Source organism: Rissa tridactyla, chromosome 2, assembly GCF_028500815.1.
Source record: "Rissa tridactyla isolate bRisTri1 chromosome 2, bRisTri1.patW.cur.20221130, whole genome shotgun sequence".
In the NCBI taxonomy this organism is placed as follows: domain Eukaryota; kingdom Metazoa; phylum Chordata; class Aves; order Charadriiformes; family Laridae; genus Rissa; species Rissa tridactyla.
The window spans coordinates 19883816-19896164 of record NC_071467.1 but is presented as its reverse complement, the minus strand read 5'-3'; the positions used below and the strand labels follow the sequence as shown (position 1 = coordinate 19896164).

At 40.9% G+C, this 12349-nt stretch overlaps 2 protein-coding genes and 1 long non-coding RNA gene across 5 annotated transcripts in view; 1 reads left to right on the top strand and 2 right to left on the bottom strand.

The window, feature by feature from the left end:
* Positions 1-788, bottom strand: part of NUDCD1 (NudC domain containing 1) — a 54706-nt gene extending 53918 nt beyond the window's left edge. The window contains exon 1 of one of the 2 annotated variants that reach the window (XM_054189998.1): positions 574-788. In XM_054189998.1, the coding sequence (XP_054045973.1) occupies positions 574-691 (118 nt within the window). In that variant the 5' untranslated portion in view covers positions 692-788. Of the gene's footprint in view, positions 1-239; positions 424-573 lie in introns of those variants that run through there. The other variant, XM_054189999.1, reaches the window with a different exon arrangement.
* Positions 789-834: 46 nt separating this feature from the next.
* ENY2 (ENY2 transcription and export complex 2 subunit) lies at positions 835-6502 on the top strand. Of its 2 annotated transcripts, none has more exons than XM_054190004.1 (5): positions 835-989; positions 1391-1484; positions 3321-3391; positions 5252-5326; positions 6241-6502. In XM_054190004.1, exons 2-5 carry the CDS (start codon positions 1417-1419, stop codon positions 6315-6317), a joined length of 291 nt encoding a protein of 96 aa, XP_054045979.1. In that variant the 5' UTR covers positions 835-989; positions 1391-1416; the 3' UTR covers positions 6318-6502. The 2 variants fall into 2 exon arrangements, with proteins under 2 accessions (XP_054045979.1, XP_054045981.1); XM_054190006.1 differs by having other exon boundaries at positions 924-1069.
* A 62-nt stretch (positions 6503-6564) lies between these two features.
* The window catches only part of LOC128904934 (uncharacterized), a 10127-nt gene continuing 4342 nt past the window's right edge, over positions 6565-12349 (bottom strand). Inside the window, exons 3-4 of the long non-coding RNA XR_008464680.1 lie at positions 10421-10496; positions 6565-8946 (exon numbers count right to left, since the gene is read on the bottom strand). This is a non-coding gene — a long non-coding RNA (uncharacterized LOC128904934). The remainder of the gene's footprint in view (positions 8947-10420; positions 10497-12349) is intronic.

Sequence of the window (12349 nt, the reverse complement as noted above, 5' to 3'; positions counted from 1 at the left end):
AAGAAAGGAAAATAGTTAATTTACTGACGTTTGTAGAAGATACCAATTTCATATATACTCTACCACAGTCACATGTACACTACCACTTTGAACTACCTCAGCTGGTCATCTGGCCCCACCAAGTGCGCACAAGCCAAGCCCAGATTTGTCACACAGGTTTTCTTACCCAGTCTGAAACTAGGTTCAGACTCACAGGGGCGGACAAGCTGTAAGGCAGTGATTCGACAACAGTAACAGACCTTGGTCCACCATGAAGCCTCCTGAGGCTGGCGGGGGGGACCAATGACAACATTGCAGACAATTATAACAGGAAAAATCGATACGAAACGCCGAGTCTTTTAACCACCCGCCGTTCCCGACTGAGGAGAGGCGCGCAGGCGCCCGGGGGTGGCGGGCTGGGCTTTCTCCATCTCAGGCCACGCTCGCACGGAGGGCCGCCGAGCACCGCGAGAGGACGGAGGGAAACACGGACGGATCCGGTGCCCCCCCCTGCTGCCCGAGGGGCCGGCCGGGCCACCGCCCCCCCACCTCCCCGGCGCCGCGCACGCCGCCGGACCCAGCCCTGTTCCTCACCCGCGTCCAGCCCCAGCTGGTAGCAGGCCAGCGGCTCCAGGGACAGCTTGTAGCCCTCGAACTTGGGGTCCAAGAGCAGGCGCTTGGCCTGCAGCGAGCAGTGGGCGGCGCCCGCCATGCCGCGGCCGCGGGGAAAACTTCGGGAAGCGGCGGAGGCGGCTCGGCAGCCCTCAGGAGGCGCGCGGGAGCCGCCGCGGGGCACCACGGGAAGGGCCGCGCCGGGCGGGAGCGGGGCACGCTGGGAGCGGTAGTCCAGGCCCGGCGCCGCCGTCTGCCGCGGAGCGCGCCGGGAGCTGTAGTCGCCGAGACGGCGCAGACTACATTTCCCGGCGGCGCCCGGGGCAGGCGGTGGTGTGTTGTGCGTCCGGGAGGTGGATCTGCCTCCTGCCGCTGGGGACTGGCGGTGCCGCGGAGGGGTGAGATGGGGCTCGGGCCTTTCTCTGGGCCTTTCCTTGCCCCCTTTTCCTCCCTCCGGCCGCGGCAGGGGAGCCGCTAGGTGGGCCGGGCCGGGCCGGGCCGGGCCGGGCGGGTGAGGTGGCAGGCGGGCGGGCCGGGCTGTGCGAAGGCCGCGCCGGGCCAGGGTGGGCAAGCGGCCCAGTGACTGACCGGCCCCACCCCCCCCGCCCGGCGCCAGGGTAGGCGGGCGAGCGCCGTTCGGTGCTGGGCCCGTGAGCCCGTCACGTACCAGCGCTCCGGCCGCCAAGGGCGGGGATGCGCAAATGGAGGCGGTGCCGCGTGTAATTCTATGCGGGCGACTCTCGTTTTGCTGTATTAAGTGGCGCCGATGGTTGTCACAGCTCTCTTCTGCCCTGCCTAGGTCTGTGAAAAACCTAGATTTCCAAAATGAATAAAGATGCCCAGATGAGAGCAACCATTAACCAAAAGCTAATAGAAACAGGAGAGCGAGAACGGTAAGTAGGCTTCCTGCTCCGTGCCAGTAACGGGCAGTAAATACTATCAAACATGACCTAGAAGTAAAGATTAAGTAAACCTAACTCTAAATTCTTCAAATGTCTGCATGTGAGTGTCATATGTATTATATAATGCTATATTAAAAAAACCCCACAAACTTATTTTTGCCTTTTGAACAGTTTTAGTTTAGTTTTACTCTTGAGAAGCTGGGAAAATAAAGGATGGGCTGGTTGCCTTATGAACTCTAAGGCTTTTTTCTTATTCTACTGGTTTGTGTTGGAAAGCTCTCAGTTCATATAAAAATCACCATTAAATGCAATTTTTCTCAGTTAAATCTTTTTATTTTCTGACAAAGAGAATCAGACAAAACTTTCCTTTTTGCTTCTAAGTTTTTCTTGTGTTCCTATCTCTTTTCTTATTAGGGAAAGAAATACACAGTGGAACACGTGAAACAGCACTTGTGCAAGTCATTGTAGAGATCCCAATAAAGGCAAACAATAAATTACGCAATGTAGCGTGGCAGCTAATTTTCGGCCTTTTGTTGTCTCCTCTGTTTGTGTTGTATTTACATGTGTGCTTATGACGTTTCCGGCCTCATCTATATTTGTAACACCATGCACCAAAAGCTCTATTTCCTTCATTTTTCAAGGCCAGTATGAGAAGGTCTTCCTAGGTCATTACATAGTCCTGTACCTAGCGTAACCTTCTGTAGACTGATATGGTGTCTGGGCTCTGCTCCTTTCCTGGTTGTGACCATCCCCCTGGAGATTGCTCAGAGCTTCAGCAGACTACGCAATTTCTTGAAATGGTATTGGGACCTATTTTACTCTAATTTAAGAGTAAGAAGAATTTTGACTGGGTGTCCAATGCTGTATTACAAACAAGCTTTATGAGAGCTGTACTATGATCAGAGACAGAGCACTCAGATTTCTTGAATTAAGAAATATCCAGAAGCGGTGAATTTCACCTGTATCATTACTCTCCTTTTTGTCATCAGTTCATCTGCCCTATATATGATTCACTGAGCAAAAAGGATTAGACCTACATAATTCGGCCTTTTGCTGCAGTCCTTTCATTCATAAACACAGAATTTTGATAGAGTTATTTAGGATGGTTCAAGGTAAGTAGGCTTCCTAGCTGATGGAATAAAGGATGAAGGTATTAAAGTGTATGTTATCATATCTTACTTTCATTTTCCATTCTGTTTTTCAGTACTAATTTTCACTTTTTTAGCTAGCTTTCAGATATATGGAGTAGATGTATCATTGTCGCAGATTGTTTTGTTTCTTTCTTTAATGCCTGAATACTTATAATTGCTAACAGTGCTCAGGAAGGTAAGATATACAATCCCTTCACGAGGCATCTTCACCCAACACGAGGTAAAGCGTAACTGGGGAGAGAAACCTGCAGTTGATGATGGTAGTACAGAATTCTCCTTTCAGAAAGGAGTGGGGGAAGGTTTTATTTCTTTTGAAGGCCTGGTTTCAGGTGAAATATTCTACCTTGGAAAGTTAACATATGTTTGCTACCAGAGTAGACGCAGGCAGTTCAAGTGATTCAAGGGCTTCTCCTTCTTTTCTCTGGCTGCAACATCAATGCTGCTTGAAGAAATACTGTGAATTAGCTCCTGAGTGGACAACTCCTCATAATCCAACATGATAAACAAAAATTGGTACTCATTCAGGTTAGGATTCACATGCTGTTCAGCCATTTCTGCTGCTGCTGTGGGAGTTCTGCTATGAGCGGTAATTGTAAGCTTAACTTTCACATTGAAGCCTATTTAAGCTGTGAGGAATTTTTGCCGTTTTTAACAAGTTTGTATATTGTCTTAACAGCCTTAAAGAGTTGCTGAGAGCCAAATTAATTGAATGCGGCTGGAAGGATCAGTTGAAGGCACACTGCAAAGGTAACGGTGATCAAATAACTATTATCCTTTGTAATCTACTGGTGTGCTGGCCATAAAAGTCCCAGATGAAAGCTTTACTGCCTAACAATCAATTTAAAAGAGTTGTGCAAGAGGAAAGTATCCCTGGCAATCGGTTTGGCATGCAAGAAAGCCTCTTGCCATCTTGTCAAAAAAATCTCAAAACCTCTGTGATCTGAAACTTATTAAGCTTCTAAGTATTGGAATTGGTTCCCTAAATATTCGTGATGATACAACTTTTTGTTTTGAGAGAGATGTCCTTACCACAGGAGAATAAAAACTAAGAAAACGGAGCAAATACGGTGGTATGCAATTTAGAAACTCGAGAGAAAGAAGTGCATTTTTACTCCTTCTGAATACAATTCCTGAAAATAAGATCATCTGCTTAAGTGGGAGAAAACAAACCTAGAACCTCTAAATATGCAAATCTTTTAGTTTTGAGTTAAATATTTAGAATTATTACAATTTACAGATTTGTAAATTGTATGAAACTGTTATAAATGGTATTTAAGAATCCAGGATTATTACTGCATGATGAAATTTCCTTACAGCAAATAAGAAATCCCTTGAGCTTTTGCTTTAATTCTGATTTGATCTGTTGTGTCTGGCATGACATGAAAAAGTTTTTGTAGGGCTGAGTGTGTTAGTTTTCATACGTGGATTTGCAGAGAAGGCTGAAATGATTCATGCTTGCATGCCACCACCAGAGACTGATTACCCATTTCAATAGTGCAGATAGTCAAAGGGATGTTTTTCTGCCTTCTCAACCATACACTTTATAATCTGCTAATTCAAAATTGTTTGTTTTACGTTACTACTTTGAAGTTTAACTGCTGAGAATGCAAATAGAAGTTCAGTTGTCCCTGTTAAGGGCCTAGTAACCTCCAATAGCAAGGACAGAGAGAGGGATTGGCAGGGGGGAGGTGGAGTGTTTTTGTTGGTGTGGGGTGGGTTTTTTTGGTAGCTTGTTCTAGAGCCTCTTGCCATTGTGGATTAGGGCCAATAATTGAGCAATCCAGGATTCTACAGGGAGTTCAGCCAAGAAAAACAGTTTACAAATACTTCATGTGATGTCAGTTCCGAAAACATGTAGTGTTCTGGGGACAACCAATCCTGTGTAATGATGTATAGTTAAAAAAAATTAATATTTAGACAAAGTATTTTAGGTTTATACTACTAAATTCAGGTTTCTTCTCAGAATTGACTTCTGCATTTGTCAGTAGTCTTCAAGGCACTATAAGTAGACAATTTGTTTAAATATCGGTATGTATTGATCATACAGCATATCTTAATCATAGCTTTTATTTTGCTGTAGATGTATACCTTTCTTTCAGATATGCTTTTTTACTTTGCTGAAGTATATAGAGAGATGTTTAAACCAGTTAGGAAGAGTAGTAAGTATTCACTGTCTTGCTGCTCTCCCTTGTTGTATGTTCCAAAGTCTTTTTCCAATCGCATCTCTTTTTTGCTATTACGTAAATAATGTGTTTGAAGAGATAAGCGGACCAACTTGTGAACTGTTACAACACTCCGGTAATATGCACATCTGGTGATGCTCAGATAAGCTTAAACTTTGTAAGACTTGATTTTAAAATACAAGCTGACCAACATGCATCAGTAGCGACAAGTTCCCATCCTTAAGCCTAAGGTATGAATGAGAGACTAAATCCACTGTACAATGCAGTGTAAGTACTGAGTTAACAACCTACGCCTAGGTCACAAGCTACCTCATCTTCTCGCATGACCTGTGTGTGCAGGTTTTGTCTCTTCTTCATTGGCACAGGTTTTGTCTTCTAATGAATGGATTAAAAGACTTAAAATACCTGTCTTGGTCTTCCCTAGATGTCATTAAAGAAAAAGGATTAGAGCATGTTACTGTTGATGATTTGGTGGCAGAAATCACTCCCAAAGGCAGAGGTAAGAAAATGCAAACACAGATGTGTAGTATATCAACAAACATACCTACCTCTATTTCATTAATATTTTGAAAGAAGCATTATGAACTTGCCTGTGTTGGATTCAAGGAAAAATGTTAATAGCTTAACTGCAAATAAAACCTGTGAATTTTTGTTGTGTAACAGCCATTCAAAATGTGTAATGAGCTGTGTGTGTAGGCTACTTCTGCAGGTGATGTTATTTAGTCCTAAGTCTGTATTCATCTGTGTAATTCACTTACTGGTCTCAAAAAAACTTCGGGTATGAGGTAGAGATGTTTTAAAATTCCAGTTCTTTTTAAGATGGAAAATCTGAACTAACAGTGCTAGTGTAATAGGTAGTGGGAAAAGGAAAGGACATAGCATACAGATATAAAAAAATGTAATTTCTTAAGGAAATACTGCAGTCTTCTTTATATAGTTCTTCTTGGACTCTCTAATCGGCTTTGGTGTTAGTGTGCAAAACGTCATCAAGTCTTAAATAAAAATAGGCCTTCAAAATAACTTTCTGAAGACCCTTACTCTGAGGTCATGGCTGAGATATTTTTGGGTCTTAACTTTGTGAAGAAAAAAAGTAGGATAATCAAACTAGTTTCTGGTGATTGTATCCTGTTTGCTGTTGAATAATCCTTTCCATCAAACTTACCAATTTTCTTGACTATGGCTAGCCAAAGAAACTACCAATAACACCAATATTCTCAATAGACTTCATTTTTAGCCTGTTTTAAATGGGAAAAATATAGACACGCTATATGAAAATCAAGTAGCTTCAGTTACTTAGGTATTAACAGAATTGCAATAACAAAGAAAGAATAGAGGAAGCGGTTGTAAAAGGTTGGTATTAGCATATTTTCCATTTTGTCTTTTTTACTTCTTGCTTTCTTATTTGTGTTTCAGCTTTGGTACCAGACAGTGTAAAGAAAGAACTCTTGCAAAGAATAAGAACCTTCCTTGCCCAGCATGCCAGTCTTTAACTTTGCCATTCACCTGGGATACAGTGTTTGTTTCTGTATTATGTCAATCATGTTGGGATTGGAATGCAGTTTCCACACTTAAGAATGGAAAATCATTATTTTTGTTTTTGTACGATGAGTTGAAGTTTCTTTGCACAGCATTGATTTCTTAAACTTGGTGTTATTTTAATAAAAAATTTTGTGGACTTGTGGTTCTAAGGCTCTTCTGTCTATCAGCGCACTGTAATGTGGTGTCACCTCCACCGGTTTTTAGTAATCCATAATTTTATATAGTAGTGCAAATGCTCAGATTTTCAAAAAAGAAGCATAATTAACAAGTGATGTAGAAGGGGGGAAAAAGTCTGTGGAAAATGGGTTATGACGTGTTACTATCCTTTCTAATTTTCCCTGAGTAAGTAGCTGGACAGCATGAAGAAGTTAAGACTACGTGACACTGTTGGTGGCATTCCTCTCTGTACTTCTTTGCCAGGGAGTGAGTGGTTTGAAGTCTCTGACTTTTGTTGTAAATATTCGTTCAGCAATTCAGAAGAGGTTGAATTCTTCAAACAAAAAAAAGACAGTAGTATCTTTTGTTAATAATTCTCTTTTCTTTTCACATTTAATTGAAGAGAGTCACTATTATGATCCTCGATAACTACTGTTTTCTAGCTTTGCCCACATTACTGGTAATTTTGAATTATGTGGATCTTTGGGGCCTTTTGAAATTTAAGTGTGATACAATAACTTGCCAACAGAAGTTTCTTAAGATGATCCATTGTAAATTCTTGTATCTGGAACTCTTAACATCAGCCAGGTCTATAAAGAGTTGCAAAAATAAAGTTGATGAATAGGGAGGATCAGGAATGGGGCTTTGAAGTGAGAACGTTTCATTTTTGCCAGCTTCAATTTGAGGTGTCTAATAGATGATGAAGTGGAGGAGAAGCAGAAACTGAATGAGCAATTAGATACTGTTGTGGCTCGGCTACTGTTGACTAACAAATCTTTGTACTCCTAATTAAAAGAATACTCTAAAAACTGTCTCTTGGAGTGGAGCATGGGAAGTCGTGCCTGCTCCACCGGACTCGTGTCATTGCCGTCCTGGCCGCTCGGGGGCACCCCCGCCCCACGCGTGCGGAGGCCCCCCCAGGATCAGGGATATGCCGTGTTACACAGATACTCCTTCTGTGCTTTAAATCTACTTTAATGACAGTTCGAACGTATTTGCTGTATGTCATTAGCTCTACACTGTTAAATAATGGTGGATGTCAGAAAGATGAAAACTCTTTCTTCCACTTAAAATTCCATCTTGTTGTTTAAAAAGTTTATTTGCATTGAGTATGTTAATTCAATGTTTGATTGCAACTTCATTTGCAATTAGTATGTTCTGTTTGAATTGCATATATGCATGTTTATTCTGAGCTCTTCATTCTGGACTTGATTTACCCAATGCTAGTAACTGATGGCGTACAGAATGTTTCTTCACACAATCTAGCATAGTATATGCTGGCTGTGTGTATGTTTAAAATACGGCAGTTCTGTATTCTTACACTTTTGTCCTTAAAGGTCTTTCCTGATGTTCTTTGACATTCTGCGTGTGACTTTAGAAGTCTTTGATGAATGGCTACAGTGTGTCATGGGCACACAATAATTTGCTTCAGAGCCTCCACTTGATTTCCTTCACTGCAGTGGGAGAGGGTCAGACTTAAGGTATTCATACACCGAACTGTGGAGGGCTTGTTGTCTGATTTGAGATTCCACCTAGAAGATGACAGTTGAAGTGCAGTTGCTGTAAGTGCGGTGTAGTTGGCACAGAATAAAGACTGAATGCCATATGAATTTTCAGAAAGTTGTGCTGACCAATCTGAAGTTAAAGGTTTGACAGATAGCTCTTGCGCATGCTTCCAAAAATAAGTTGTAAAGTTCTGGCCAGACTGGCTTAAAATGCAAGAGCATGCTTTCTGATGGAAACAGCCCCAACACTGTGTGTTCCTGCACCAAGCTCTGTTAATCACATCAGTGCAGCCTCTGATCAGTACCCAGGCAAAAAGCACATTTGACAACATGGGCAGATCCAAAACACACTGGAGTGGACTCATCAGAGGTATCTTGATGGATCTTCGAAGACTGAAGTTACATTTGGGGTGATAACAGCAATAAGAGATGGTTTCTTGAGAAATAAATAGGTCCCCATAGAGGCCTCCCATTTTTAACTGCAGGTTTTATTCTCAGATGCACAGGGTGGCTTTGTTTTGCAAACTATTCTCTGCACAATCTCAGTTTCTACTAATTTGGTTGAGTATTGAAAGCAATCAGTAAAATTCAGGATTCAGCCAGAACATTATTGTCCTGTTGAGGTTTTTTTTGCGCACTGAAAAACAAGATGATCTGTGCTGTTAAAGGTTCCATACCTATGGTATATACAGAGAGATAGATGCATTAACTGCTTTTTCTTCAAAATTTCAGCATTTTCAATGTTGTGGAATGCATCCATTCCTTACAAAGGCAGACAGCACCCAGCCCTAGATAGCCAAGAAGTGACATTTTAGGATTGATGTGTATTCCCTCAGCTGTGGGTATATACATCTTTTAGATGGCAGCCCTTTGTACACACTCTAGTAGCTGGTTCAGCTTGGTCTTTTTGTAGACAAGCCTGTAAAAAATAAAATCAGTTTGTAAATTGACATTGAAATAATGGGTCGGATAACAGCTAGAGTAAATTGGTAGAGCTCTGGATGCACACTAATCCAAATTCTATGTGACAGTGAATTGAATAGTCCTAACTGCCGTCAATGAAAGGCCAATAGAGAAAAGTTAGCCTAGCCTCTCCCTTAGTTAGGCCCTGAGGGGTCTAAAATACACGATGTACTGAAGGATAGATTCTAATTTGTTTGATAATTATTTCCCCATGAATACTTCTCCACGTTGATGTAGTCCAGTCAAAAAATGTTATAAAATAGTAACATCACCAAGAAATTATTTTGAGATGTCAAACTTGCACTCACATCTTAGATACTGCCTTATCATTTTGCCACCACAGGTTTTTCAATTTTTTTTTCCTATTCTTTTTTTGCTGTTTTTCTTCATTCTTGTTTACTCCCATAATGTTTCAGTACGGACTTTTATCACTTGGAGAACAAGTATGTCTGAAGTCTGTTTAAATCCAGTAAGAGTCCATCAGTGCTAATAAAAAAATATTGTTGCTTCTCAGTTCTCTGCAGAGGGTCCTTTGGGGTAACAGCTCTGCACTACCGAGCACATGTCCTCATCTTTTCTTTCCCATAATGGAATATGTTTAATTGTAGTGATTGTGGCACCTTGATAGTTTGGCTTTAACTTATTTAGCGATTAAGTTTTCACTGGAACAATGAATAATATCCAATGCTTTTACCTGCTGGCTTTCTTTAAATATCTAAATATTTGCAATTGCAATCAGAATTGTGTTCTACTTGGACAGTTTTTCTCAGCTATTCAGTTTCTAAAAGAAACATCAGTGGCTGCAGAGCCAAATTTGTAATGGCTGGGGCCTAAAATGAGGAAAAATAAATTCCTTTCCTCATAAATGATTTATATTTCACCACTTCAGTGTAATGAATAGGTTAATCAGCATTCTGCTTGGAATGAGAAAAGGCTTAATCCCGCATTAGCGTATTTCACATTTACCATGGTGCTTTCCATCTGAGCAGTGTTATTCTTAAAAATTATCTTTATGCTTACCTTAAAACTAGTGAAGTGATTTAGTAGTATGTTATAAAAAATAACCCTCTAAGAAATCCCCGCTGATTTTTGTTTATTGGAGTTACTAGGAAAGAGGTTACCTATTCTTTCAGTCATTGACCCTGAGGTAAAGTATCAAGTTGCTGCTGATAAAATCTGTGGCTGGCAGCCTGTGGGTGAATACTGACAAGGGCAGAGCAACCTGGCCTCTTCTGCTGGCTGGCTCCCACCAACTGCCTGTGTACAAAGTCAGCAGAGCGCTGAGTTTTTACATCTAGTGCAGAGGGCAAGAGCAATGCTTAATTCCCTGGAAAGCAATGACACTGGAAATCATAGTGAAAAACTCATCCTCTGCTTCCATGGGAACTTTGAATACATGTGGACAGAGATGAGCGTAACACTGATCTTACCTTTGCATACTGCATTGGTGGGACTGACACAATGTACAACTCGCAGTTTTGAAAGGAGGAAGGAAAAAACGGAGTACTGAAAGAGAAAAGGGAATTACTGAGGGCTAGCACTGCTAGTTAAGCTTTAAAAATATCCCAGTTAGTTTACTGGAAAGGAAGCTGATAGAAAATATGGTTGTGATGTGTCAGAACCTCCTCAGGGAGAAAAAAGGAAACAAAAGGCACTTTAATCTAACAGAGTAAGGCATAAAGAGCAGATGGAAATAGAAATCAGAAAAATTAAAATTTAAAACAAGATGGCGTTTGTAAAAGTACAGCTGCTTAACCACTGAAACAAACCATGAAGAAATATGGTGGATCCCCCATTTTTTCAGTGCTTTCCTGAGTACAAAATGCCTTTCTGAAAGAGCTGCTTTAGTTCAAAGTTACTCAAACTTTCTGGAAATGCAGTACTCGCCTACCAGTGCTCCCCAGAGCTGGCAGCAGCAGCTCAGTTTCTTCTAGCTGAGAAAGGAAAACCAGAATATATACTCCGTGTTTATATTTCTGCTCCCTTGCAAAAGAAACAGAGGCATCCCCAAAAATGTAAGGTCCAGAGCAGTTCACTGATTTGTATAAATGACCTCCTTTTAACTCCTCTGTTCTGGAAAAGCTGAGTGGCACCTTAACTGCTATTTTCTAACACTTTCCATGGTGAACCTTTTAATGAAGTTTCCACAAAGAGAAAAGCTGCTTTAGTTGAACACAAGCAGAAATTGTTAGCCCCAGCGCAGATGTAACTGGGTGGAATGCAATGCCCTTGGAATCTACAATGGAAGTGGCAATAGCAGTTAAGCATTACAAAATCTTTTTTTATAACTTGTATTGAAAAATACTGCTGTCTAGCTATTCCGTTTGCTAACTTTTTCAGGCGTATTTCTGTGCATGAGACAAATTTCTGTCCAAATCCTGGATCAGTTTGCTAATATTTGAGTAGTTCAAATTACATTTCAAAGTATCTGTTGACATACTTTTTGCAAGGAGGTGTTTCATCAAATAGTCAATGGATGGAAGAGGACTGTTCTTCCTCTGCTGAATAAAGATCAGGAAGAGTATTATCTATGCCTGGTTTCTGCCCTACTGACTCCTGCAATGATAAAGATGACTTAAAATGCTTCCTCTCAACCATGAGGTAAACAGGAAAACCTGATAAAGAATGCAAAAATGTATTTATTTCACTTCCGCATTTCTCTCCTTTAGTTGCGGTATCCTCTAGACTATATATATGAGGTTACGCAGTTATTTCAAAACCAGATATTGTTTTTTTCCCCTTATCAAAACTGGTATCTAGATGTTCCAATCCAAATTCTAATGCGACAGTAAAGTTTGTCTGAAGCAGGCATTGATTTCAGTCAGATTTTGGGAGCTCAGCACTTCCAACAGCCTCTTGGGCTTAGCACACAGGTGCTCAGGTAAGAACTTAAGTTTTGAAGTCTTTGAGCCTTAACGTAAGTCTTTTATCTTCAATTGATTTATTTTAAAATGAGAAAAGGGAGGATTCATGATTAATTTAAGGGGTTTTTTTCTATTAAATTATTTTCCCAACTTTATAATAAGTCTTCTTGGAATGAGATGATTAGAACAGGCAAAGGGCATGAAAAAAAGAAAAGAAACTCACATTTTACAAATAGGTAGAAATTCTTCTAACAAATGCCGAAGTATAAAGAAACAAAAAGCAGTTTTATGATTCTCCCCCCGGCCAAAAAAAAACCTAGAAAGAAAATCCTTTGCTTTGCTAAATACTTTTCCCAACAAAACTTCATGACACTTTCTTTCCTTGCTATGCGGTCTCTCTCCAATTTCCCTATACGCTAATCATACAAATGCAGACATGCACACAGAAAGCATATCCATGTAGATAACTACTTTTATAAAGCAATATTCTAGATA